At 46.7% G+C, this 23,344-nt stretch overlaps 1 protein-coding gene across 7 annotated transcripts in view; it reads right to left on the reverse strand.

Moving 5' to 3' along the window:
- The window catches only part of FBXL19 (F-box and leucine rich repeat protein 19), a 232,401-nt gene that overhangs the window by 162,103 nt on the left and 46,954 nt on the right, over positions 1-23,344 (reverse strand). For all 7 annotated transcript variants that reach the window (XM_085618747.1, XM_085618744.1, XM_085618745.1 and 4 more), the window contains 4 exons: positions 10,895-11,096; positions 10,142-10,285; positions 7,008-7,094; positions 4,050-4,220 (listed from right to left, as the gene is read on the reverse strand). In XM_085618747.1, the coding sequence (XP_085474873.1) occupies positions 4,050-4,220; positions 7,008-7,094; positions 10,142-10,285; positions 10,895-11,065 (573 nt within the window). In that variant the 5' untranslated portion in view covers positions 11,066-11,096. The remainder of the gene's footprint in view (positions 1-4,049; positions 4,221-7,007; positions 7,095-10,141; positions 10,286-10,894; positions 11,097-23,344) is intronic.

Here is a 23,344-nt window from a genome sequence, read left to right on the forward strand (position 1 = left end):
CGGCCTAAAGAGGAGCAAGCCCAGTGATGAAGCATGCCACCTCTAAGGGTGGGCGAGGGCTCTTGCTCCGAAATATTCAATATCCAGTCAAACCTGACAATCATTAGGGTACACAAATGGTGTTAACCTTAATTTTTTGAAGAAACAGCACATTTTTCTTTTGTGGTGCACAAGGGCTGCCTGAGCGAGCCAGCCTTCAGCAGCAACTTGTCATGGTAGAGGAAGACTGGGACCTCTGGCCTCAGAAGATGTGCTGCACCCACTTTCGCGAACACCACGGGGCAAACTTGTGAGGCTGAACGAGAGCACGGGGAATTGGAAATACTTATGGCCTCCTGTAAACTACAGGAAATGCCTGTGAGTTGTGGGACGGGGATATGAAAATAAGCATCCTGAAAGTCCAATGCTACAACCCAGTCTCCAGGGTACAGAACCTATGCCAAGGTGAGCATCTTGAATTTGCCTTTTTTCACAAAGCCATTGAGGGGTTACAGATCTAGTACAGGATAGAGGCATCCGTTCTATCTTTCCGGCACCAGAAAGTAGCGCCAATAGCAATCATACCCCATTTCTGATGCTGGCACCCACTAGATGGCTTCTGTGGCCAACAGGCGCTGCACTTCCTGGTGGAGCAAGGGAAGAGAGTCCTCAGTCAGCTGTACTGGAGATGGTGGCAAAGGCGGAGGGGCTTCTACGAATTGAAGGGCATAACTTCTCTCCACAATTTTTAGTACCCACTTGTCAGAAGTGATTTCGGTCTAATTGTACAGGTGGTGGATAATCCTGCCGCCAACGGGATGGTCGTGTTGGGTGGAGGGCTCACTAAAGCAGTTTAAAGGCTGTGGCCAGAGGTGGGGGGCGGAGTCTGGTGCTGCTTTTGGACAAGCGGCCGACCACTAAAAGGCTGGAAAGCCTATAGGGGAGGTGTGCAAGGCTGGTAATGCGGATGCCCATAGGAGCTCCGGTCGCAATCACGGAAATGGCGACAGGACTGTTGCTGTGGTTGGGAAGTCAGAGAGCCCCAGGGATCTGGAAGTGACCTGGCTTTTAGGAAACCACTCAAGTGCTGTGTCAGCTTTGTTGCCAAATAGGCAGCAGTCACTGAAGGGCATGCCGACAAAGTATGCTTGCACATCTCCAGAGAATCCAGTGGACCACAACCAGGCGTGGCAGTTAAGTGCCAGCATAGAGGCCATGGCCATGCCTAGGGAGTCCATGGATTGCAGTCCACAACTGATGGCGAACTTAGCCTTGTCCTGACCATCCACCAATGTTTGGTTAAGGAAGAAGCATAGGTAGCAGCTGCGTAACAAAGTTCCAAAGAACATAGGACTATTGGCCCGACCGGAATACGGTGTTTATGGACTACAAAGCCTAGCTCTGAAAGAAAAGATTATCTTCCCAAAAGCGTCCAGCCTCCTGTACTCCCTATTTGATGGGGTGGAAGGAAATACGTTTGGATTGACCTTAGCTGTTGAGGCCTGAACTACATGCTCTCAATGGGGGAGGGGGGGGGGGGGAGGGAGGGGGATAATGGGAGAGGAAGGCTGGGTCTCCCGCGGTGGGATGATGGGGACGGGCAATTATGTGGTGCACCAGAGCCATGGTGCAAGGTTCAGCCCAGGCCCCCAGAAGAACGACAGTGAGGGCCTCATTAAAGGGAGGTAATGGCTGTGCAGATCCAGCCCCTGGGTGAAGCACCTCTGTCAATATATTGGGCTTGACCTCGACGGCCAGCAGTTGTAGCACAAGGACCTGCCCTAAGCATCACAGTGCCAAAAGATACCAGTCTAGGGAGGTCTCCAGGTCACTGGCATGACCCAGCTCCTCCGACCAGTTGTCTTCTTGGTCAGGGTCCACCTCAAAGGGTCCATACCCCTCTTCTTGATCCCCACCTCCCCTTTCAGTGAGAAGAGTCTAAGGGTGGCAGGTAAAGAGGTTTTCACGATCTGGGCAGCGGCAGAGTCGACTTCGAGCGGCTTTGGGGCAGTGCTGTCTCGGAGTTGGAAATGGCAATAGGCTCGTCGTTCAGTGGCATAGGGAAGTCCGGGGTGGGTGGAGGTATACCTGGTGGCATTGAACCAGCTCTTGAGCTGACCCAAAGGTCCCTGCTGGTGTTGGGGGCAAACCTGCTGGCAGTAACCCAGGAGAACCTCTCGGCTCTGTGGGGCTCGAAGGCACACCAGAGGGAGTCAGTGGCCCGAAAGATGGCATGCATGGCATTGTAAAATGCTTTTAATTGGGCAGGGGTCACTCTGGGGAACAAGAGAAAGTGTGGAGCAGGGCCGGGCTGTGGTTCTGTAGGTAGACTGCAGGAGTAAGGCCTCGGGGCACGTCGTTGGGATGGGGAAGCCCAAGAACACTTTGAATTCTTCTTGTACTTCGCCTCACTTCGAGGATGACATTTTGGAGTAGGGAGACAACTGCCCTTGGGAACGAATCCAGGAGTGACCCCAAGATCTCCCTACGGAATGGGAACGACGCAGAGCCTTCTTCAGCAGCACCAGCAGGAGCTTAATCGTCCACTCGCAGATTACATTGGAATGCTTCAACTTGCACTCGGCTTCGGATTTAGCATCGTGGCCCGATCCAAAGCACAAGACACAGACCAAATAGGGATCAAACACAGACATCTGCCTAACATTACCAACAAGGTTTAAAACCTGAAGGTTTTTGTTAGGGGACATATCCCTAGTATGTACACTGGGCCAAAATACTCACAAAGTATTGACAAAACGTTGCAAAAAGGAGTTAAAAAATGCCTGAGGTAGCTCTTCGGATCCACAGTGTTGGCGGAGAAACAAAGGAACGGATATCAGCGCACTACGCTGGAGCCTATACAGGCACTGTGCATGTCACTTCGGACTCCACCGCTGAGCCAGTCAAGCCCAAATACCAGCTCACAGAGGTAATGCTCAAGATTTCCAGATCCAGTCTGACACTTCTACGGTGAGGAATCTGCAGTTAGAGGGCTTAAATCAGGACACAAAATACAGCAAGTACTCATTTGGGGTCAGCAATACTATGGCATATGAAACTGATTGACATGCATAATTCAAAGACTTGATGTCATGAACTAATACTCCACTACATGTAAGAAGTATAAGTTTAAAATCACCAATATTGTAGTAAGTCATCTGTTCGGAGAACAAAATATGAGAAATAAGCATCCAACAAATATGGCCAGACCAGCCAATACAGGTTAAAGAAAAGAGGGAAGTGTGAGATGAAAGGGTGCAGACCTGATTACATGAATTATGGGCCATGCAGTTACAGGTCTCTAATATAGCAAAGTGTTGAGATGAATTGGAAAAGCCAACATTGGTGTGCCAGGTCACAATACAACTGAAGACTGACTAGTAAGTGTGCGAGCATGAGGGAGCAGGATGGCGAAACTGGATATCATTAGTACATCTCCGTAACACACAGTGTTCAAAATTAGGCACGAAGCACAGTATCGGTTCTAAAATAAATATTTCATCTATCTTTCAACCACCTATTTGCATCTAACCCCAAACGCTGTAAGATATTTACGTTTGCCCCTAATCCTGCAGCTTTCTGACTAAGTGGCTGAAAAATAACGAACATTTCCAAGGGGTGACAGATTCTAATGCTATGCTATGTAGCACCTTGTATAAAATATGATGTGTTCTATAAGATTACACAACAAAACTCCTCAAGAACGACTGTTTAGGACCAGACAGAAGAATTAAAGGGTGCCAAGTCACTCTTTCAGTAATGGCAATTGACACACTGAGACTCACTCAGAGACACACCCACTTGGACTCATAACCGGTCATCATCAATTAATCTGATGCCATTCAACAGTGCCCTCTCTAAATCAGTACTTTCCAAATTTCCTATACAATCTGCATACACTTTGCAAAAAACACCTTTGTATTACTCATATGCTTCCTCACTTGACACCCTTCCACTATTTTTCACAAAAAGTTATATTTTTTGTCCTCTTTGAAGAATGATCACCATAACATCCTCTGAGCTCGGTATGAGAGCCCTCATAACTGCCTATAACAGAAATCTATACAGACCTTCTTCTTGGGTCCAGTGTCTGCTGGTGGCTCCTTCTCTTTCTTACGCTTGTGCCCCTGAGTGTCGTCCATGCTTTTCTTTTTGTTCTGTACAGGCTCATCTGTCAGCTTCCACCGAACAGTTTCCTCTCCATTGTCAGTACGGCGCTTACCAGAGGCATCAGTGATATCCTAGAACGAAAATTGGGAGGGCCAAAAAAGACTTTAAAGCCTCATGCAACAAAACTGAATTTTCGAAGACAATGACCGATCATTTATAATAATATTAAAGGATTTTACAGAGAAAGAAAAAACAATCTTAGATAATATGCACAATGAACTCAAAAGGTTAGGCATTTTGAGTATTTCAAATGTTCACTCTGCATGCAAATGAACAACCAGCAAGGCATAAACCAAACGAAAAGCTAGTTGCCTTAAAAAAAAAAAATCCAAGGTTGAGCACTGTGTTTTGTTACTTGGTACTGGAGTGATCCTTGTTGCTGAAGAGGATACTAAACATTGACACAAGTGACTTAAATTCAACTGGTAGAGAGAAAGGCCCCCCTAAGATACTTTGAGGTCCAAGAGGAGGGTGGAAGAAACCAAAACAACTAGTATAATACCTCTATTCCGACCTATTTACTTTTAGTTTCTAACAAGCCAGTACCCCACACTTGATTACAAAAACTAATTTTATTTCTTACTTTACTTATCGCAAACATTTTCTTCAAGCATTAAAACCTTTATCTTGTTGTCATTCATATTTTTTTCAATACATGTCAATAAAACTTTATACAAAACTTATAAATCTTCATCAAAATCAGTGAGAACAAAAATATCCACAAATCACGGGAATGGTTGAGTGCAGGCAGTCTATCTGCACGAAAGTTTCTTCACTTGTATGCACAATGGTGACACTTGAACTCCCTTTTTCATATGGCCATCTTAATTCCCCTGTGACATTCTCAAACAAATGCAATTATGTACTATTCATTGCTTATGTATCTTGATCTGAAATTTTGTATTGTAGACCCCAGTCTAACACCAGCACAAAATTACATAGCATAAGTCTAAGACATCATTGGATAAAACTGCATTGGAGTAGTGAGACTGTACATGAATGAAAGGGATTGCAGACATGGTTTTCTGACAAATATTGGGCAAATTTGTAAGTGAAAATTAAATTGTTACTTAGTGGCTCCTGCATGCCCCTCATCCCAAGTGGTCCAGTGGAAGAGCCTTGCTGTTATCTGTCGGCGTGTTGTGCCAGTTATTGTCTTTTTGTCGGTCTTTTTATTGTTATGCCTTGTGTATGTCATTTTCTGTGATTCGGTCTATTTTTGCCCATTTTGCTCATGGTTGTGCCTGTGCCCTTTGTTTTTGTCCTCCATGCCCGTTTGCGCCGCCCTTTCCACGCTGCTGCTGGTTTGGTGGAGTTTTTGGTCCGAAGGTGTACCATTTCAGTGCCAAGGAAAGTTTTGGTTTCGGTGCCGGTGTGCTCGGAGCCAAAGCATTATGTCCCTTGTCTATTGGTACTGAAGTTATTGTTTGATGTGTCGGTGTGGAATAAGATTTCAGGGAGGTGGATGCTCCTGCTGTAGGCCGAAATTTCAGTGCTGCGCTTGAGGGTGGGGCTTTTGAGTGTATATGTAGGTGCGCCCCATGGCTTTTATGCAGTGGCGGACCTGGAGGAGTTTTTTGGGCAGAGACGATTTTTTGGGCTTCGGATCGTGGGCAGTTGTACTCACAATCTGACACCTGTGGGCAGACTCCAGGATGGCTGGATCATGTTCGGTTTCTGACTGAATCAGAATCTTGGATGGAGAAAGATTCTTCCTGGGCTGATGATACTTCCTCTTCTTCCTCCTCTTGTCGACCAAAGATGTCAGGTGTGTTGTCTGCTTCTCTGCAGTGCATTTCTTGGTGACGCACACATCGGTCCCAAAGGGTCTTTTTAGATCGGATCGACCTACAGGCCTGACAAGTGTCTTCCAGATAGTCTGATAAGGCATAGATTGCAGACTGAATGTTGGTGGGTGCAAGGGTATTTGGAATGGCAATTCAAACAAAAACGGAGTGTGTTCCATTAGCAGCTCATTTTCAGATAAGATCTGTTGAATTTGAATGGGCCCAGCCGGGCATGGCTCGTAGGCCTTGGAGCCAAGTCAAAGAACCAGATGCGCAAAATGTTATTATGCTCGGAAAACTACACTATCGAGACAATACTGTCAAGTTAAGGGGATCTACTGGCGAAACAAAGGAAGCCCGAAAGGATCTAGAACCAGAGCGCAAGAGAGTACATCTGAACCCCTCGGCAGAAAGAAACAATCAAACAATGGGGTTGATGCCCATGCGCAGTATCACCAAAAGGAGGAGTCACACAGCCTTGTGACTCGAAAAAACTTTTTCAAACAAAAACAACTTGCAATCATGCGAGCCCGGCACTTGATAGCGCACTTATGCAAATCATATGTATCTACAGCCACACGCCTCGAACTAAAAATGTATGACAATTTGTACAGTCTGTAGGAAAGGTTCTCTCAACCCTACCTGGTAAACCCCAGCTCATGGAATATCAAATTAAAACAAAACAAGGAACTAGAGACGAGAGAACACAATTCTAGATCCAAAAGTTCAAAGAGAAGCAGTTGAAAGAGAATTAGATTCTTATTAGCCCAGGACATCACAGGACGCTTGCATAGCAAATGATCTTCAATATTACTAGTTCGAAAATCAGATTGGGCTCAGATACTCTGCATTGATTTCCACTGACTTAATGTCTCAGATTGTAAGGGCTGTCCATTGTCAAGAGTTGATGAACTAGTACAATAACTAGAAGGGAATACAGCGTCATCAGCAGCCTAAATTTAACAAAAGATTGAACCCACTGAACAGAAACAAAATAGATTCATAGCAGGCAAAAGCATAATATACATATGAACCTCTAACATTCTAGTAGGACTTCAGGTTCCAACTTACCTTGCCCGTCTTGCCCTCCTGTTTGCACTTGGGGCAGTCCCAGCAGTTTGGGATTTCCTCATTTATGATTCCGTCAGCCCTCCCCATCTGAGGAGAAATAAAAGATAAATAAGGGCATGCAAATTGCCGCCGTGCGGCACTATGACTTGCACATATCTTAATTTTCATCTCCAACACATTCGGTCAATCTCTGCCACTTAGGGACATGGTACAGGAAATATGGATGCAAGCTTAAAATGAAATTATATGACTGTAAAGAGGGAGCAAGCCCACTATACTTATGATCCGTCAGGGCTGAAAGAGAGAAAGAACATATACTGTTAAAAGAGCCCTCTTCTCCAAATGGATCCATGTGCTTCTAACATAGTCAGGAACCTTTCTCCCTTTTTCAGGATTAAATCCGGTTGCTACGGACCAGTGACCCCAGACCTTGGGAGGACATGCTCACAACTTTAAAAGTTTAATTCATCTTTCTGTACACCTTTGTAAAAACAAAAATTAAACCTAAAGCAGTTGCATGAGGGAGAGATTGAATGACCAAGGGCGAAGGGGACTTTAAGGTGAGGGTTCCCTTTTTACATAAAAACTGAGAATTTGTCTTCTCAATTTCAGTAAATACCTCCCTACAGAGAGCAAATATACATTTTCACGTACTGAACTGGTGAGAACTTATCGAACTCACAAATTGGAAGTCATCTACGGGAATCCGAACCTAGGTGTTCTGACAGTAGAATTTCTTACTGTGAAAGAGGAGTATAAATTAGAACCCTTTCTGGATGATATTCTACCGTCCCCAGCAAGAAAATTATACCTCCAGTTTAGATTTAGCACCCTTCCTTTGCGGGCCTTAACTTCCAAATGGGCTGTATTGGGCCAACGTGGGTGCCCAGCTTGTAACCATCAGGAGGAGTCAGAGCTGCATGTTTTATTTTTTTGCCCAGGTTATAAATCGGCAAGACAGTGTTGGGTAACCAGCTGTGTAGGAACATGTGGTTTGTGCACTGTCAGGAGGCATTTAGAGTTTTGAAATACGATACCTCTAAGCCCATTGTCTTTGCTGTTTCTCGTTTTTTAAACACAATGTGGCGCAGGGTTTTCTTAGAAAAAGAAAAAAAGATAACCACCCCAGCTGCTAGCGTATAGTTTATTCTATTGGGTATAATAAGGAGAGTGGAAAAACCCTCTTTTATCTTTTTAATTGTTTTAGATCTTTTACCATGAGATGATTATTTTTAATTGAGACATTTTATGTATAACCCTCTCCAGGCATATTTTTAATTGTACCGTTTTTATCAAATTTTCTGCCCATTGGTTGGTCTTTGCAATTGACTTGTTTGTTATTGTATTTATGCCTGTGTTTTTTATGTTTAAATATTATTGCACTTGCACTTTTTTGAACCAATTGGCTTGCTCACTGGTTAGTGCACCCAAATCTTCTTTCGCACCCGAAGATGTAGCACTTTGATTCTTATATCTCCGTTCGATGTGCCTTAACTATATATTGTCATGATTTGGATTAGATTATATTGTCACGATTTGGATTGTATTGTACGCAAACTTTTACGGTCTTAATGACCGAAATAAAGGTTTTTGAACTGGAACATTTTATAGACTCTTTGTTCAGTCTGGAGGTTAGTAAAAACACAATAAGACCATTGTGATCAAGACAAAAAGAGGAATGAGTATGAAGAAAAGAATGAAGAAGCGCTATGCTATGGATGAAATCCATTCATTTGTAACATATGTATAACCTAATAAAAAAAAATTAAAAAACAATTTAGATGTTGCAATATACTTAGCTTTAAAAAAAAAAAAAAAAAAAAAAAAAAATTCTACACAAATCTCTGCACTTTTCACCGGCAAATGTAAACATATTGTAACATGCGACAGTCGCTGCAGACCTGGAACTTCATTACGAGCATCGTCCTCGCCACGAAGACGCAGCTGTTTACCATTCAGGTCCGCCACCTTCGCTTGGCTACTATTGCTTCTCTAATCTCTGGAACGAAGGATGGTTCACACACGGGCATTAATTGCCTTTTCCTGTACCAGGAAGGACTTATTCTGATCCTCTTATATTTTCCAGAACATCCATCGTTTGATCACCCACGACTGGGTTCCGCCGGACAGGCCCTACCAGGAGTGCTTGGAGATTCCATCCATATACCTGACGGTTTCCTAGTCTATTTTGTCTATTCCAGAATTCCTTATATGACAGAAGGATAAATCCCCCCTTTTTCGCTCCATCACTATTCCTGAACGACTTTCTGCCTATGCGCGCCAAGACGTGTCAGTCCTGCTGCAATTGACCACTGTGTCTGAATTGTACGGCTCCTGCATTTAACTCCCTTTCAAGCTGTCCATTGCACAGCATACTTTCCCAGGCATTCCATCAATCGGTTAGTCCTGAAGAGATCCCACCACCACTTTGGGGATCGAAACGTCGTCGACTCACATCTCTAATCTCGATGATACATTGTAATTTTTATTAGAGCACGAGATGTTGTTCAATTGTGACTTTCAATAATCCTTATTTCACACACACACAAAGTCACATTTTAAGTCACTTGCCTGCGGTTAGGAAATCGGCTGATTTCCTTTTACAACTCACGGGCTGCTCACTTATTTCACCACATGTATTTTTGTTCGTAGTAACTGTATTATATCTTAATCACTTTCTGAATAAAACATATAATCCAATTTTTGATTGGAAAATTGTGATATTTAATCCTATCCTAAATTGAACGGGACCTTGTTTCTTCTAAATAACTTTCTACCCTTGGTCCCTTCTGATCAATAGGGTTTCCTTGTTTCTATTTTTTGAAAATGAAAACCAGCACAAACATTACTCCTGTCTGCACACCAGACAGGCCAAATATATGTCAAAAATGACCCAGAAAAAACACCTAATCTTCAGTCTGAAATTGATGAGTGCCGATGTCAAAATGCAGACGTTAAGTGGTGATCACATAACAGTGAAAGAGGGATGCAGGTCGAAGTCAGGAGACCGCTCAACAGCACATATGGGGCACCAGGAGCAGAATCCATACACAATAAGTCTGAGCCACCAATGGGGTATGCTGATAAACCAAAATGGGCAACATTTCCATTACCGAGACATCATACCAGCTTACCTTGATGCAGTGTGGATGTACAATTTCATTGCAGATGGTGCACTCCATGAGAGACATGGTGAATTTCTCCTCTTCCGATTCAACAGTGTCCTCCTTCCCAGCATCCCCACACACGTGACACACAGCCGTGTGTGGGAGCACTGGCTGCCATATACACAAGAAAAAGAGTGAAAAGAGGTGTTTGAGAAAAAAAAAAAGTTATTTAGGCTTAGAGAAAAACAAAAATCCAGTTTAACATGAAAGACACAATACGAACACAATTATCACAGTAGAGCACCCTAGCGTTTGATGTAGAAAGCGGTCCAAAGCATTTCTATCCTATAGGGCTCTCAATCACATTCTCCACATGCTCCAGGGAGGTCCTGAGGTCCCCTCCAGTTAAAGAAAGCCAACTATCAATGTGGTTGCACATTATAAGCAGTGAATCCGTCCTTAGGACTTGGACTTGACTGGTTGTCTTAAAAAAAAGATGCCCTTCTTTGGACAGACTGAGTGGTGGTTTCATCTGAACCAAACCTTTAAGCACCACACTCCATAAGAAAAACAAGCGCTTGGACAGGGTTTGTCATATGAATTTCCAAATGTGCCAAACATGCAGGCTTGAGGAGATTCCCTCTATGGCCGGTTTGAGTTATTACAGGAAGCACCATGTGACATTGGTAAGCGCTAACAGATAGGTCACAACCTAATGCCCACGGACTTTCATCCACGACAAAACATCCCATCTCAATACAAGCACACAAAAATACTCACTGCAGTGCACTGCCTCATCATGCAGGATTGTTTCATGCGGCCCGGCCCACCAAATTTCTTCATGTCTTTGCAGAAGTGGCACTCTCCGCACTCTGTCCTTATGCAGGCGAAGCACTTCCGGCAGCGGGTCCGTCGCCGGCGAGCTCCTCCCACGCCTTTACTGGACGACATTGGCTGCAGTCTGCTTCAGCTACACAAGAGGCTGGAAGACAGAAGAGGATGCCATCATGATCTACTGGACCACTCATCCCTTAACGCACTTTGGGACAAGTGCTACCAACAGATTAAAGTCGTAGCTGACTGCATACATTGAGAGATGAAGATATGGATGTAAATGTTAAAAGAACTTGGAACCCTCCCTGACTAATGGTGCCATGCTTTATCAAATGATCCACACTTCTGAGTGGAAAACCCCATTGACCTGGTTGGATGTACAGTCACATAAGCATAGAGCTGTGTACTCATGAAGAAGTCACAGAACAGTCTTCATTGCATCAGTACCTGGGTGCCATTTCAGATTGCATTGCTGGAAGGATGTTGGGTGTAGTATGATCAACACGGGCAATGTTGGCTGTAGTATGCGAGGTTCAGGGTTATGTTCATAACACGCCACAGAGATCAAAATGGAGACGGTGGGTGGCGGACCTGAGCCCCCGTGACTGCAAGTTAGCAGATACACCCCTCCAAGTGGTGGAGAAGGGGAAAATATCTGGAAAGGCAGGTGGACAAGGCACGAACTGTAGGTCATGCAGCATTGAAACTACGCTGCCTACTCTCTCTGTGCTGCTGCATCACTCTAGCTCCTTTATTTTCCTTACTTTTGCACTGTTTTTGGCGTGTCTTCTCCTTGCTTTTCCCTCATTTTCACTGCTTGCACCTTGCACCCTCCCCCTTTTTCAAGTGCTTTCTCCTAGCTTTCCCGCCGTTTTTTGAGTACCTTCTCCTCGCTTTGCCCTCCTCCTTGGTTTCACTGCTATCGCCTTGCTTTTTTCCTGTATTTTGAAAACTCTTTGTTACCCTCATTTTCACTGCTTTCTCCACCCATGTTTGGAGTGCTTTCCCCTTGCTCCCCCCTCCCCCGTTTTTTGAGTGCCTTCTCCTTACTTTTCCCTCGTTTTCACTGCTTTCCCTTTGCTTCTACCCCCTGTTTTTGTAGTGCCTTCTTGCTTTCCCCTTGTTTGCACTGCTTTCTCCTTGCTTTTTCCTCTTTTGAGAGCCTTCTCCTTGCTTTTACCGTAGTTTTCACTGCATTTCCCATCACTGCTGCACCCGCCTGCCGCCCGTTTTTTCTCCGCCTCCCGGCTAGCCCGCCCACTGCCTCCCAGCACCCCTCCCTCCTCCCAAGACATTTCCCATTGCTTTTTCTCCTGGTTTTTGAGTGCCTTCCCTTTGCTTTTTTCTCGTTTCACTGCTTACTCTTTGTTTTTCCCTCATTGCCGCTTCCGTCTGTTTTTTCCCACCTAGCCCCGCCCAGCGCCACTCCCTCCTCACAGGACCTACTTAATGGAGGCCGCAGTCCCAGCTCCTCCACCATGCTGCTGCATCACTCTTGCTCCTGTGTTCTCCTTGTTCCCCTCCCGTTTGAGTACCTACTCCTTGCTTTTACCTCATTTTCACTTCCTTCTTGCTTTTTCCTTTTTTTTTTTTTTTAGTGTCTTCTCCTTTTCCCTCGTTTTCAATGCTTTCTCCTTGCTTTCCTATCAAGATCTAGCTGTTCGAATGAGCCTCTGGAACCTGCAAGCGCCTGGATACTCTGTTGGGTGATGAGTTGCGTTTTACAAATCCATACTGATTGATCGATTGCTTAGTCTCTTTATAATTGAGCCAGCAAAAGCTAATTCAGCCAGACTGATGGAATTATCCTATTTCTACTTTAATCCCTTTGGCACCTCCGGACCACTGCATTATATTGTTTACCTGCCTACGATATCAAAAGAGGAAACTACTGCACAGTTACAGAAACATCAGGAATCACACCAGTGGAGCAGACTCTGAATAAGGATAGCTGCTGCACAAGGACAGAACGGAATAAGTTCTGCATCTGATAGTTTCCATGTCACACTCTTGGAGGTATTTTACCTCATGCCTGGCTTTAACCATCAGGAAATTGTGAATAAAAGGTACAGTTGAAAAAGCAAGAGCTGCACATAAATAATACCCCAATCAGCTTAGCTGTTCTTGGTGATGGCAGATCTTCACTTTCTCACAAAGTAAGTTTTAAGTTTGGCTTGACAGCACAGTTGTCTAAATGAGCTACGATACCAATTAATAAAAAAACTGTACATTTTGCTCGACCCCGGAGTATTTCCATCTACCCCACGGGTACTTGTAAACATTTTCCCAGGGGTCAAAAAGTGTGTTCTGTGGAGTGTCCTATGGCCACATTGATTACAGCAGGGTGGCTTTTTTATTTTTATTTTAAAGAAGATGGAGAGCGCAGCATCTACATTGAGGCTGAATTTGCCAATGTGTAACCAGAAAACATGGAACCAATCCTGGCTTCTCCACTTGACCAAACTGTGATCCTAGGCAATTGTTTTATTTCACGTTCCCTCCTTTTTCTTTGTTATTACATATGAGGATCTCAAAACACATGACTTCAGAATGTGAGCTGTACAAAACCTTTTCCTGTGTTTGACTTTATAAACTAGAATGTTGTTCCTGTATAATAGCAACCCAAACTACTCAAAGGTGCTCAGGACAACTCAATTACCTCTTAATTCACTATTGGCATTGCTGGTCTGGGTGAGAGAAGCATGAATGTTTCTAAATTCATGTATGAAAACTATCACTTTTCCCAAAATATTTCTCAATGCACTGATATGATCTAATGTACTAAGGTGAAACTGTTCTTCGGGTTGATGAAATACACTTTTTGAATTTTAAACAGATGGTCGTATTTTTACAAGATTGCTGTAAGGTTCCTTTAAAAATTAAGGTGTTCCTAAAGTTAAATGATTCAGGACACCATAGTTACTTCATTTCATTAACTTCAATTAACCTTTAAATAAATGTTTGCCCGTTTAACTTATTTTGAATATTAGTGCTGAGTCGAATAAACAGTGCAGTACTGCTGTTGACCAGGATGTAAAGGTCAGTATCACTGCTCTAACCTCATGCTTTTTGGGGCATCATTCCACCTCCTCCGAGACCCTGCACTGCAATGCAATAAGGATTATTTTACATCTCAAAAAATGCTCAGGATCATCACATTAAATTATTTATGTCACACACGCAGTACACAGAAATCAATCCTTTTTCCAATGTAGCAGGACGTGCGTTTGGCCTGCTGGAGTGTTAGAATTATACTGCTAGGATGGAGTGGCCGGGCACGTCGGATGGCTGACACCCCTTAAATGACTCCAATACCTGGTCGCCTAATATCCTAAACCATCTTTGCCGACCCGCGGTAGGTAACAGCGCCACTAATTCCGCTTGGGATGCCGGAGGGACCTTACCCCCTGGATGGGGGCCCCCGACTGCACGACCCCCACCCCCTCCTGCTGACGCCAATTAGCGCGTCTTGACAGATGCCCGATTGCAATGAAGCAGAGCTGCCGAGTCATCTTGAGGAAGGTAGAGGGAGCGGATTGGGTCTTGCGGGCTGCTGGCTGGCTCTCCAGTCCCTGAAGGGTCAGGGGGGGGGGGGGGTTGGATGGTGGCCCGCACTCCGACTGCTGGAGGATTGGTGGGGCCTGGGCTACCGACCCTGGGAAGCTGCTAGTCTTGTTTAGCCAGCTGCAACCTTGGGTGCGGATTAGGGCCCGACAGGGCCCATGTGCTGGACTCAGCGTGCAGATCCTTTCTTTTTAGCACTACCGGTCGGCAAACTAGGACCTGGGCCCCGACGAGTTGCTGAGCAACACTTTGTGTCCTGGACTCTGCCTGCATCTCAGCCTCGGCACGTCGCGAGGGCCTGGTTTTGCACCTCTGAAACGGAGAGCATTCACGTCCTCACATTTTATTTGTGCAGCGTGGTAGGAATGCCCGAGGCTTGCTGCCGGCTGGGAAGCCTAAGGCCGGCTGCTGGCCCTATCCCCCGATCTTGGAGTACCAGTGTCCCTGCCCTGCGATAGCCCTGAATGGGGGCGTACAGTCGTGCTGCCCATGGGGTCTCTTTTCTGGGCTTTGAAATGGCCATACACAGACCTCCATGCAACACACTATGGTTTGAAACTGGGGACCAGAGTTAGAAGGTTTTCAGGCCGCAAAGTGTCTGGTTTGCCTAGAGGTGTGCTCCTATCTCTCTTGTACGATAGCGGCAGGGACCACAGCGTCAACCATGCGACTCCATACAGCAAGCCTGGTTGTTGGCCTTTCTGGACTAACCACTGCACGATGACTCTGCTTATTATCACTTACAGAGGGATGATTGCCGACAAAGTGCTAAAAATCAGGACAAATACTCCACTCCTCACAAACAGACTTGCTGTATTCCTACTCCATGAGGCACCATGGAGAAACCACAAGCAGCCGCTATAATCCAACAGAGCAAAATTGACAAGTCTGCCAGGACTCCCTCAGTGTGCTCCACTGATTCCATCACTCCACAGTAATGCCTGAAAATATCCTCTTATTTAGCTATTTGGGACAAGTGAAAAACATAGGAACTACAAATCGGGTAAATTGGTTCAGAAGTGGGCCCTCTGCACCAAGACCGTAGGAAGATTGCAGAGAGATGGCGAAGCAGAAACTAGACGGTTCACAACAGAAGACCGTGCACAAACTCTAAACCAATGTCGCACACATGCAGGGGCAAGTGAGCAGTCTTGGGAAAAAAAGAAAAGAAAAAAAAAAGGGCAGAAGACTCTGAGGGTTGGTCTCACGACGAAACACTATCTTCCTTGTTCGACTGCCTGAAGGCACAGAAGGGTGTGCCCCTCAGAGTTTCCAGACTATCTGGCTGAAACCTTGGGTTCCTGTGGAGGTTTTAGCCTCCAGTTTGGTTACTGAGTGGGCTTACAGATGTTTGGTGGCACGATCCCCCAGTCCATGGGGCGCTTCCACGACCACCGATAGCCCGAATTTCTTAATTATGTCGACAGATATGTGACACTGTGTCAGGCCCACCAGACAATGTAATCGGCTCCACTAGGGTCAGCATTAATCAAGAACATATGGCCCAGGTGCAACAACAGCGAAGGTCATTCTCAGAGGTGAAACTACAGCTACAAGAAATGGCAATTACATTACATGCTCCTGTATCCTTCAAAACTGAAGGGCCAGCAGAATGTGAAGGTACACTTTTTTGGGCCACCTCAGGAAGTCAGGGACTGGCTTTAAACTGGGGATTCCATAGGGGCTGGTATCAGTGGCTGACAGCGCACTGCTGGCCTCCAAACAGAGGACTAAACGATGATCTCCCAGCTGGAAAGGCCTTCGCGGGGGAAGCAGGTGAGGCATGCGAATCGTGACGATTGATGTTCCTATACAAGTGTAGGTGAAACCTCCTCTAGATACTGAAGACTGTAGCAGTGAGAGATCTACAGCAGCAGATACACTCTCTTGAGATGTGCAGCAGGATAATTATACTTCTGAGTGACACTGATATTCTTTTAGAATGTTTTACAGTGCTTTCTATTTTCAAAGTGCATGTGTTCCTGTAGCTGTTGGGTAAATCAAGTGGGATGATTTACTGCAATATCTATTTCAATGGTAGGTCGGCTACTCTACTTATATTATCAATTGATGGCCAGAGTTGTTCTCCCCTTGCTACTCCCCAACATACGGTTTCTAAGTTAGTTTGGACGACAGAGGCTTCAGTTTCGAAAGTGTGTGTGTGTGAGAGGGGTGCAGCTTTGGGGTTAGAGTTGCTTTTATTATTATTATATTTCTCGCTTTTTTGCTTGCACAACAGTCCACAAATTGCCCAGCTAAAAGTGTTTTAATGGGACAACACACCAAGACAAATGTCCAGGACACCTTCAATGTAATCTCTTGGAATGAAAACAGCCTTAACAACAAGGTCAAAAGCAGGGCTATCTTCCAGCACCTTAAACAAAATGCTCCACAGGTGTTCTTTCTTCTAGAAATCTACCTGTTGGGAACTAGATGTGCTGTACTGGCTCGCAATGGTTACACTAGGATTAACCATTCTGGCTACACTAAAAGTTCATGTGGTACTGCCATTTTCATTCATAAACACTTCCCCATTCCATGCCCAGAAATCTCATAGTAGATTAAACTCTGGGAGGCGTAAAAGGACGTTCATATCCATCTATGTGCCTTTTACACAAGTGGATACTACTCTGCAGGCCATCACGGACTTATTTCTGCAATTGTCATTTGGAGTGAGTCTCTTGCGGGGCCACTAACTTCGTGATAGCTGTAGCAACAGACAGCCTACGTTGGCCTTGGGTAGATTACATTTCCTATGCTTATGGTTACGCTTGTTGGGTTTAACAGATGTTTGAGGATTAAGCACCCCAACTAACAAGACTCTACAAAGCTGGCATAGAGGGTACTGCTCTTGACTGGATCACATCCTACCTTCAAAACAGGACAAATGTCATCCATACTCTCTCTTTCTCTTCCAAACCATACTTCACAAAAGCAGGGGTCCCTCAAGGCTCTGTTATCTCACCCATGCTTTTCAACATTTACATAAAGTCTTTACCAGCAATAATCAAGGACTTTCAGCTTGCATGCTATAACTATGCAGACACACAAATACTTCTTAAACTGGAAAGTCCCACAAACATTGGAAATTCTAAAATCTTCAGTTGCCTCAGAGCAGTTAACCAGTGGCTGACATGAAGCCACCTCAAATGTAATTATGACCCACTTTGCACCTGGCCTGGCAATCTGAGACCACCTCCTAAAGTATCTAAGGAAGTAGGAAACCTTGGAATTACCATGGACTCCAAATTATCAATGAATGCCCAGGCGGTAAAGTTAGCAAGATCAAGCTTCAATACTATGAAAACTCTGCGACGCATCTTACGCCACCTAGGATTTCCACACAAGCTCCAAGCTACTATCTCTCTTGTACTAAACTTGATTACACCAATGGCCTCTACCACGGATCATCTTTATAAACTATGAAAAAACTACAACAAATTCAGAAATCTGCTGCCAGACTACTCCTACATGTAAAGCTCCAGGCCAACATCTCCCTGCTTTGATGGCCCTACATTGGGTACCGGTTGCCAGAACATCCACAATCAAAGCTCCTTTCTATCACCCACAAAGCAATACATGGAACAGGACCACTTTTCATCAGCAATAAGAACACCAAATACATACAACAATGGATACTCTGCTCAAGATTGGCACCAAGTCTCAAAACCCCGCATACGAAACATCTATTCAAGCAGCCAAACTATGGTATTCATTACCCTAAACATAAGAGCCATGGATAACTATCTTCGCTTCAGAAGACTACTCAAAAGTTTGCTCTTTCCTGGGGTGGCTTAGAGCAGATTGAGTAAGCAACAGGGCCAGCAAGCACCTGTGACTATGCCGCCACCCAGACTCATCCACTACTTAATGCGCACCGCTGGCCCCCGTGACAAGTAGGGAGGGGGGTAGGAGGAGGGCCAGTGCGAATTCCACAGAGGTAATTTGGGCCCAGTTTGATGGGTGGTTAATGCTCCCAGGAGTGCTTGGTGAGACCGGTGTGTTGCAGCTAACACATAGCTGCAAGATGGCGCCATCATCAGTGATCGCCCATGGAGTGCGCAGTCCTGAACAAAGGCCAGCCAAGAAGAGCCAGGATTCGGAGGACTGCGGCTTTGATGCCTTGAGAGGCAGCTGTCCCCAACAACACTGGCAGTGATGGGGAACCTCGCGAGGCAGTAAGTGAGCCCAGCTGCTCCATGCTTCCTTGCCTACTGTGCTCATTGCTGGGGACCATCCTTTGGTGACCGGAAATCTGGTTCAAGGGACAGTCCAGGAGATACTGGAATACATGCAGGGCCCCCACAGCACTCGTTGCCGCACGTAATAGGGCTACATTCCCCCCCCCTCCAAGTTGACCCTGCAGTGGTGTCCAGAGTGGCCTGGATGGGTATTTTACCAGGCAGTGGAACTCGACGCTACTGCTCCTGAGATGGCACGGCAATCAGTTTTGGACATTGCATTCAGGCAGGGCTGGCCCCCATACCCCTCTTATTATGGGCCGCTGCATGAGGTGGAGAGGGGTTAAGGCGTAGCATTCAGTCGTCCTCATGCTCGCAAACTGACACGGAGCAGGGCCTCTCCAGTACGACTCCGGCTTCCTCGGCCACATTATATGCTATACTGGCAGCAATCAAAGACACCAGGGAGTCTCTGGAGCACAAGATTAACACTGTTGTGGCTGGCCTGGGCATTCTCCGAGATGACTAGCGTAAACTGGCAGACCGCATAACTTCCACGGAGGGCACGGTCAGTGATTTGCAGTCTGCTGTGGGGACATCACGACTCAAATGGCGGGTGTGATGGAGCGGCTGCGAACTATGGAATACAGAACAGAGGAATAATACTCGGGTGGTGGGCCTCCCTCAGCAAATACAGGGAAAGGACATGATCTCTTTTCTGGGGCAGTGAAACAGTACTGTAATAGCTTTGGAGGGGTTTCCCCCTTTTTTTTTTTGCAATGAAAGACTCCCTAGGGTGCCGGGGCAACCCCCCCCCCCCCCCCGTGCTCGGCCATGTCCGGTGGTGGTGCGTTTGCTCTATTTCCAGGCCAGACACTTTATCCTAAGTTAATCAGCAAGAGGTCTGGATTGAGGAATAGCAGAGTGATAAGGAAATCCCGCTTACAGTCGGGAGGTCAACTCAGTGCGTGGATGCGAGGCAACAGCATGGGCCTCTCTCTCGCCGAGCTGTACCTCGAGGGAACAATAACAGAGTGATTGCCTGCAGGCAGTGGCGGCGCACATTGGGGTGGCTGACGTGGACACCCGTCTGGAGGTGGGGGATGAATCATTAAGTGCCTCCAATTCAGAGATGGGATCTGATTCAACCCTACACTGCTTCCAGGACCAAACTACAGCGGATCACCCCACATACTACTGACTGTGCTGATTAACTGGGGTGACCACCGAATGCAGCATACGGGCGATGTACTGTTGGTCACTGCATGGGCCTGGTGGGGTGCACGGCTTGACTAATCCTACAGAGTCTGACTAGCATGTCTTAGCTGATGGTCTCATTACCTCTGACACAACCACCACTCCTTAGTGGTTCACTATGCGAGCTGCACATGGTTCCGCAGTTCTGTTTGCTATTGTTTGGAGGGTGGGAGGACGTTTACCTTACTGTCCTGGGGAGGGGAGGGGGTACTGTTGATGCAGTCCAGAGAGCTACCTATGTACACTGCAGGGTGGGCACTTGAGTCAGGGAGGGGGCGATAATAGAGGGGCCTACTGCAGGCATGTGGTCCATGCTGTTGTGCTTAAAACATGGCAGGTGTTCTGAATGGATGTAAACTAATCTCCTGGAATTTTCGGGGGCTTACCTGCATGTCCAAGTGCTACAAGGTACAAGCCTATCGGAAGAGGTGGTGGTGGTGGGTCTACGTAGCCCTTCTGCAAGAAACATATTTGACAGCATCGGTGAGGGCAGCATTGCAGAAGCACTGGCGAGGTCAATTAACCTACACCATTTACTCAGAGTTCTCTAAGGGAGGGTCCTCATTTGGGTTAAACCAGGGACGCAGTTTCAAATTTGGGAAGAAATTGTGGTTAAGGTGGTTTCCTATGTGGTGATTAGAGGCTGATTGGGGTGGGGGGCTGGGGGGGTTTGCAGGGGGGAGGGGTCTTCCAGGGTCAGGTAGGTACAGTTGGTTCACCCTCAGCAGCTCTAGGGCAGACGGGTGCAGAGAGAGTTAGGCCCAATGTTATCCTATGAGGGATAGGGGGGCCTTGTTTGGTGGCTGCTGACTGGCAAGCCACGCGGCTGTGGGAGCTGGGCTCCTGGTCACTTACTCAGGGCAAGTGGGGAAGTAGGAAGGAGTAGAGTTTTCACTGCCAGGGCCACTCGGGCGGCTGGGTGCAGAGTGCTTTTGAGCCTTCGGGCGCTCAATGGATTTCAATGGGAAATCTCCGGTTAGAAAAAAAGACTGCAAGCTCGGGGACGAGGACTCTTCAGGTGCCACCACCACTTCGAGAGCTAAGTTGGGTAGTTGGAGGATAGGTAGGTACCTGTTGGAAAACCACTCCCACACTAGAAAGGGTGGTGGTGGTCTTCCGGACACACTGTGGTAGCTTGGCTCGAGTGGTCAGGAAACAGGCGCAGTGCTAAGCATACAATATACCCATACAATAACCATGCGTGCATCCGTTCCAAAAACGACTCTACACCGTAAAAAATTATGAAAATATTCTTACTTTATCTTTTTCTCTTAGTTGCTGATTGGAAAAATAAATAGGTCAATCACAATATACAAGTTTCAATTAGTGCAGGTCAAATAAATATTGGCTGTTTGATGAAATAAATAGGGGTGATCATAAATAACAGGGCATAAATACAAGTGCAATATATACAGACAATTAAATACTTTGAGGCAATAAATACTGTACCAATAAATATTGTACACCAACAAGTCCTGTGGACCTATAAATATAGTGCAGCAATAAATAGATAAAAATTCAATAAATACAGTATCCCCAATAAATAATTACAAGTATACAGCACCCCTCATATAATCAGATGACACTTCACTTCTTAAGGGCTGATTTGGCCCAGGCACAGCTTGTAGGGTTGTGGAAGGCTTGAGGGGGGAGGCTACTCCCTGGCTGGGACAAGGCTGAGGCCTAAACTGAGGTAGATCAAAGGGGGGGGAAAACCAATGCCCTGGCTTTCCTTCTCCACACAACCTCTCTAGGTTAGTCCCAGTTCACCCCAGGCACAGTCAGGTGGGTTTTAGCACCTCCCTAGCCCCTTAGAGCAGTCTCTCAGGTCTCCACAGGGCCTTAGGCGCCCTCTACTCCACTTACTGCCCTTTTTCTGATGTTCCGACGCCGCTGGAGTCGGGTCGACGCCGTGAGGCGGTTCCGGTTCGGTCTCGGCGGCCTCGGCACAATGTCAGTTCTTTGACGACGCCGGAAGGCGGTTCCGGTCCGATGTCGGCGGCCTCGGTTCGATCTCTACCTCCGATTTGACGGCGTCGGGCAGTCTCTTCACGATGTCGACTTCGGGCGGCTCCGGTCCGATGGCGCTCTCGGCTCCAATGACGTCGGCCGGCCTGGCCTCGATGTCGACTTCCGGCGACTCCGGGGTGCGATCCTCACCCCCGACCTCCGGTGCTCCTCCTCACAGGTTCCGGGCGACTCTGGAGTGCGATCCTCACTCCCGACCTCCGGTGCTCCTCTACCTCGGTCTCCGACGACTCCGGAGGGCGGACTTCACTCCTCCGATGACGCCGCTCGCTCGACCTCGGTTCACTTCCTCCTCGACCTCTGGTATTCCTCTCGACCCCCGTCGGCGCCCTCTCACGACCTCAGGCGGCTCCGGGTACGACGTCTGCTACTTCAGTCAGCGCCGCTTCTCCACCTCGGGCTCCAGGTCTTCAGGCTACTCGACGCCGGACTCCAGGGAAACCAGTTCTCAGGTCAGAATCTTGCTGTTTTCTTGGTTCTAAGGCCTGTTCCTGCTGTCCAGGTCCTTAGGATGGTTTTCTTCTGTCTTCTTCCCACACAGGGCTATAGGCTGGGATCCATCAGTAGGGACAAGTATCAAGGGTGGGTTTATGGACCCCACTCCAGGCACAAGTTTCCACCCCTGCTGCTTCACTCCTTCCTCCTTCACTGTCGTGCTCCTCTCTCTTCACCAGTCAGGTGCCAACTGCCAGCTCCAACTGCCAACTGCCTCTCTTATCCTCCCAACATTCTAAACGGCCTCCAACCGTCACAGAGTTCTGGAATCTCCTGGAATGTTCTGGAAGGTGCTGGTAGGTTCCAGTGGATGCTGGTGATGTCACAGGTGGCCACCATTTTGTGCTCCAGGCCCTCAGACAGAAGTTTCAGGGGTAGCTAAAATGGCTCCCTGAATCTGCAGCAACACGAAAAAGTCTGGTGGTTCCCAAAAAGGAAAAATTCAAACAGGGTTTGAGGCAAAAGTGGGACAAAATAAATAATGATGAGGAGGGACCACCCAAAGGGCTGACAGGTCTAACACGCGTCCCCCCCAGCTGAAAGTGGGGAGAGCTACCCAACCCCTTGGGAGTTCTCATCACTAAGGCGGAAATACCTTGAGAGACCGTCTGCATTGGCGTGGTCCACTCCAGGCCGATGTTCCACCTGAAAGTCCATCCCCTGTAGGGAAATAGACCACCTCAACAACTTGGGATTCTCCCCCTTCATCTGCATCAGCCAACGAAGGGGTCGGTGGTCGGTCTGAACTAGGAAGTGCGAGCCAAACAGGTATGGCCGCAACTTCTTCAGAGCCCATACCACTGCAAAGGCTTCACGCTCTATTGCACTCCACTTCTGTTCCCTGGGAAGTAGTCTCCTGGATAGGAAGACC

This window comes from Triturus cristatus, chromosome 7, assembly GCF_964204655.1.
Source record: "Triturus cristatus chromosome 7, aTriCri1.1, whole genome shotgun sequence".
Taxonomy (NCBI): domain Eukaryota; kingdom Metazoa; phylum Chordata; class Amphibia; order Caudata; family Salamandridae; genus Triturus; species Triturus cristatus.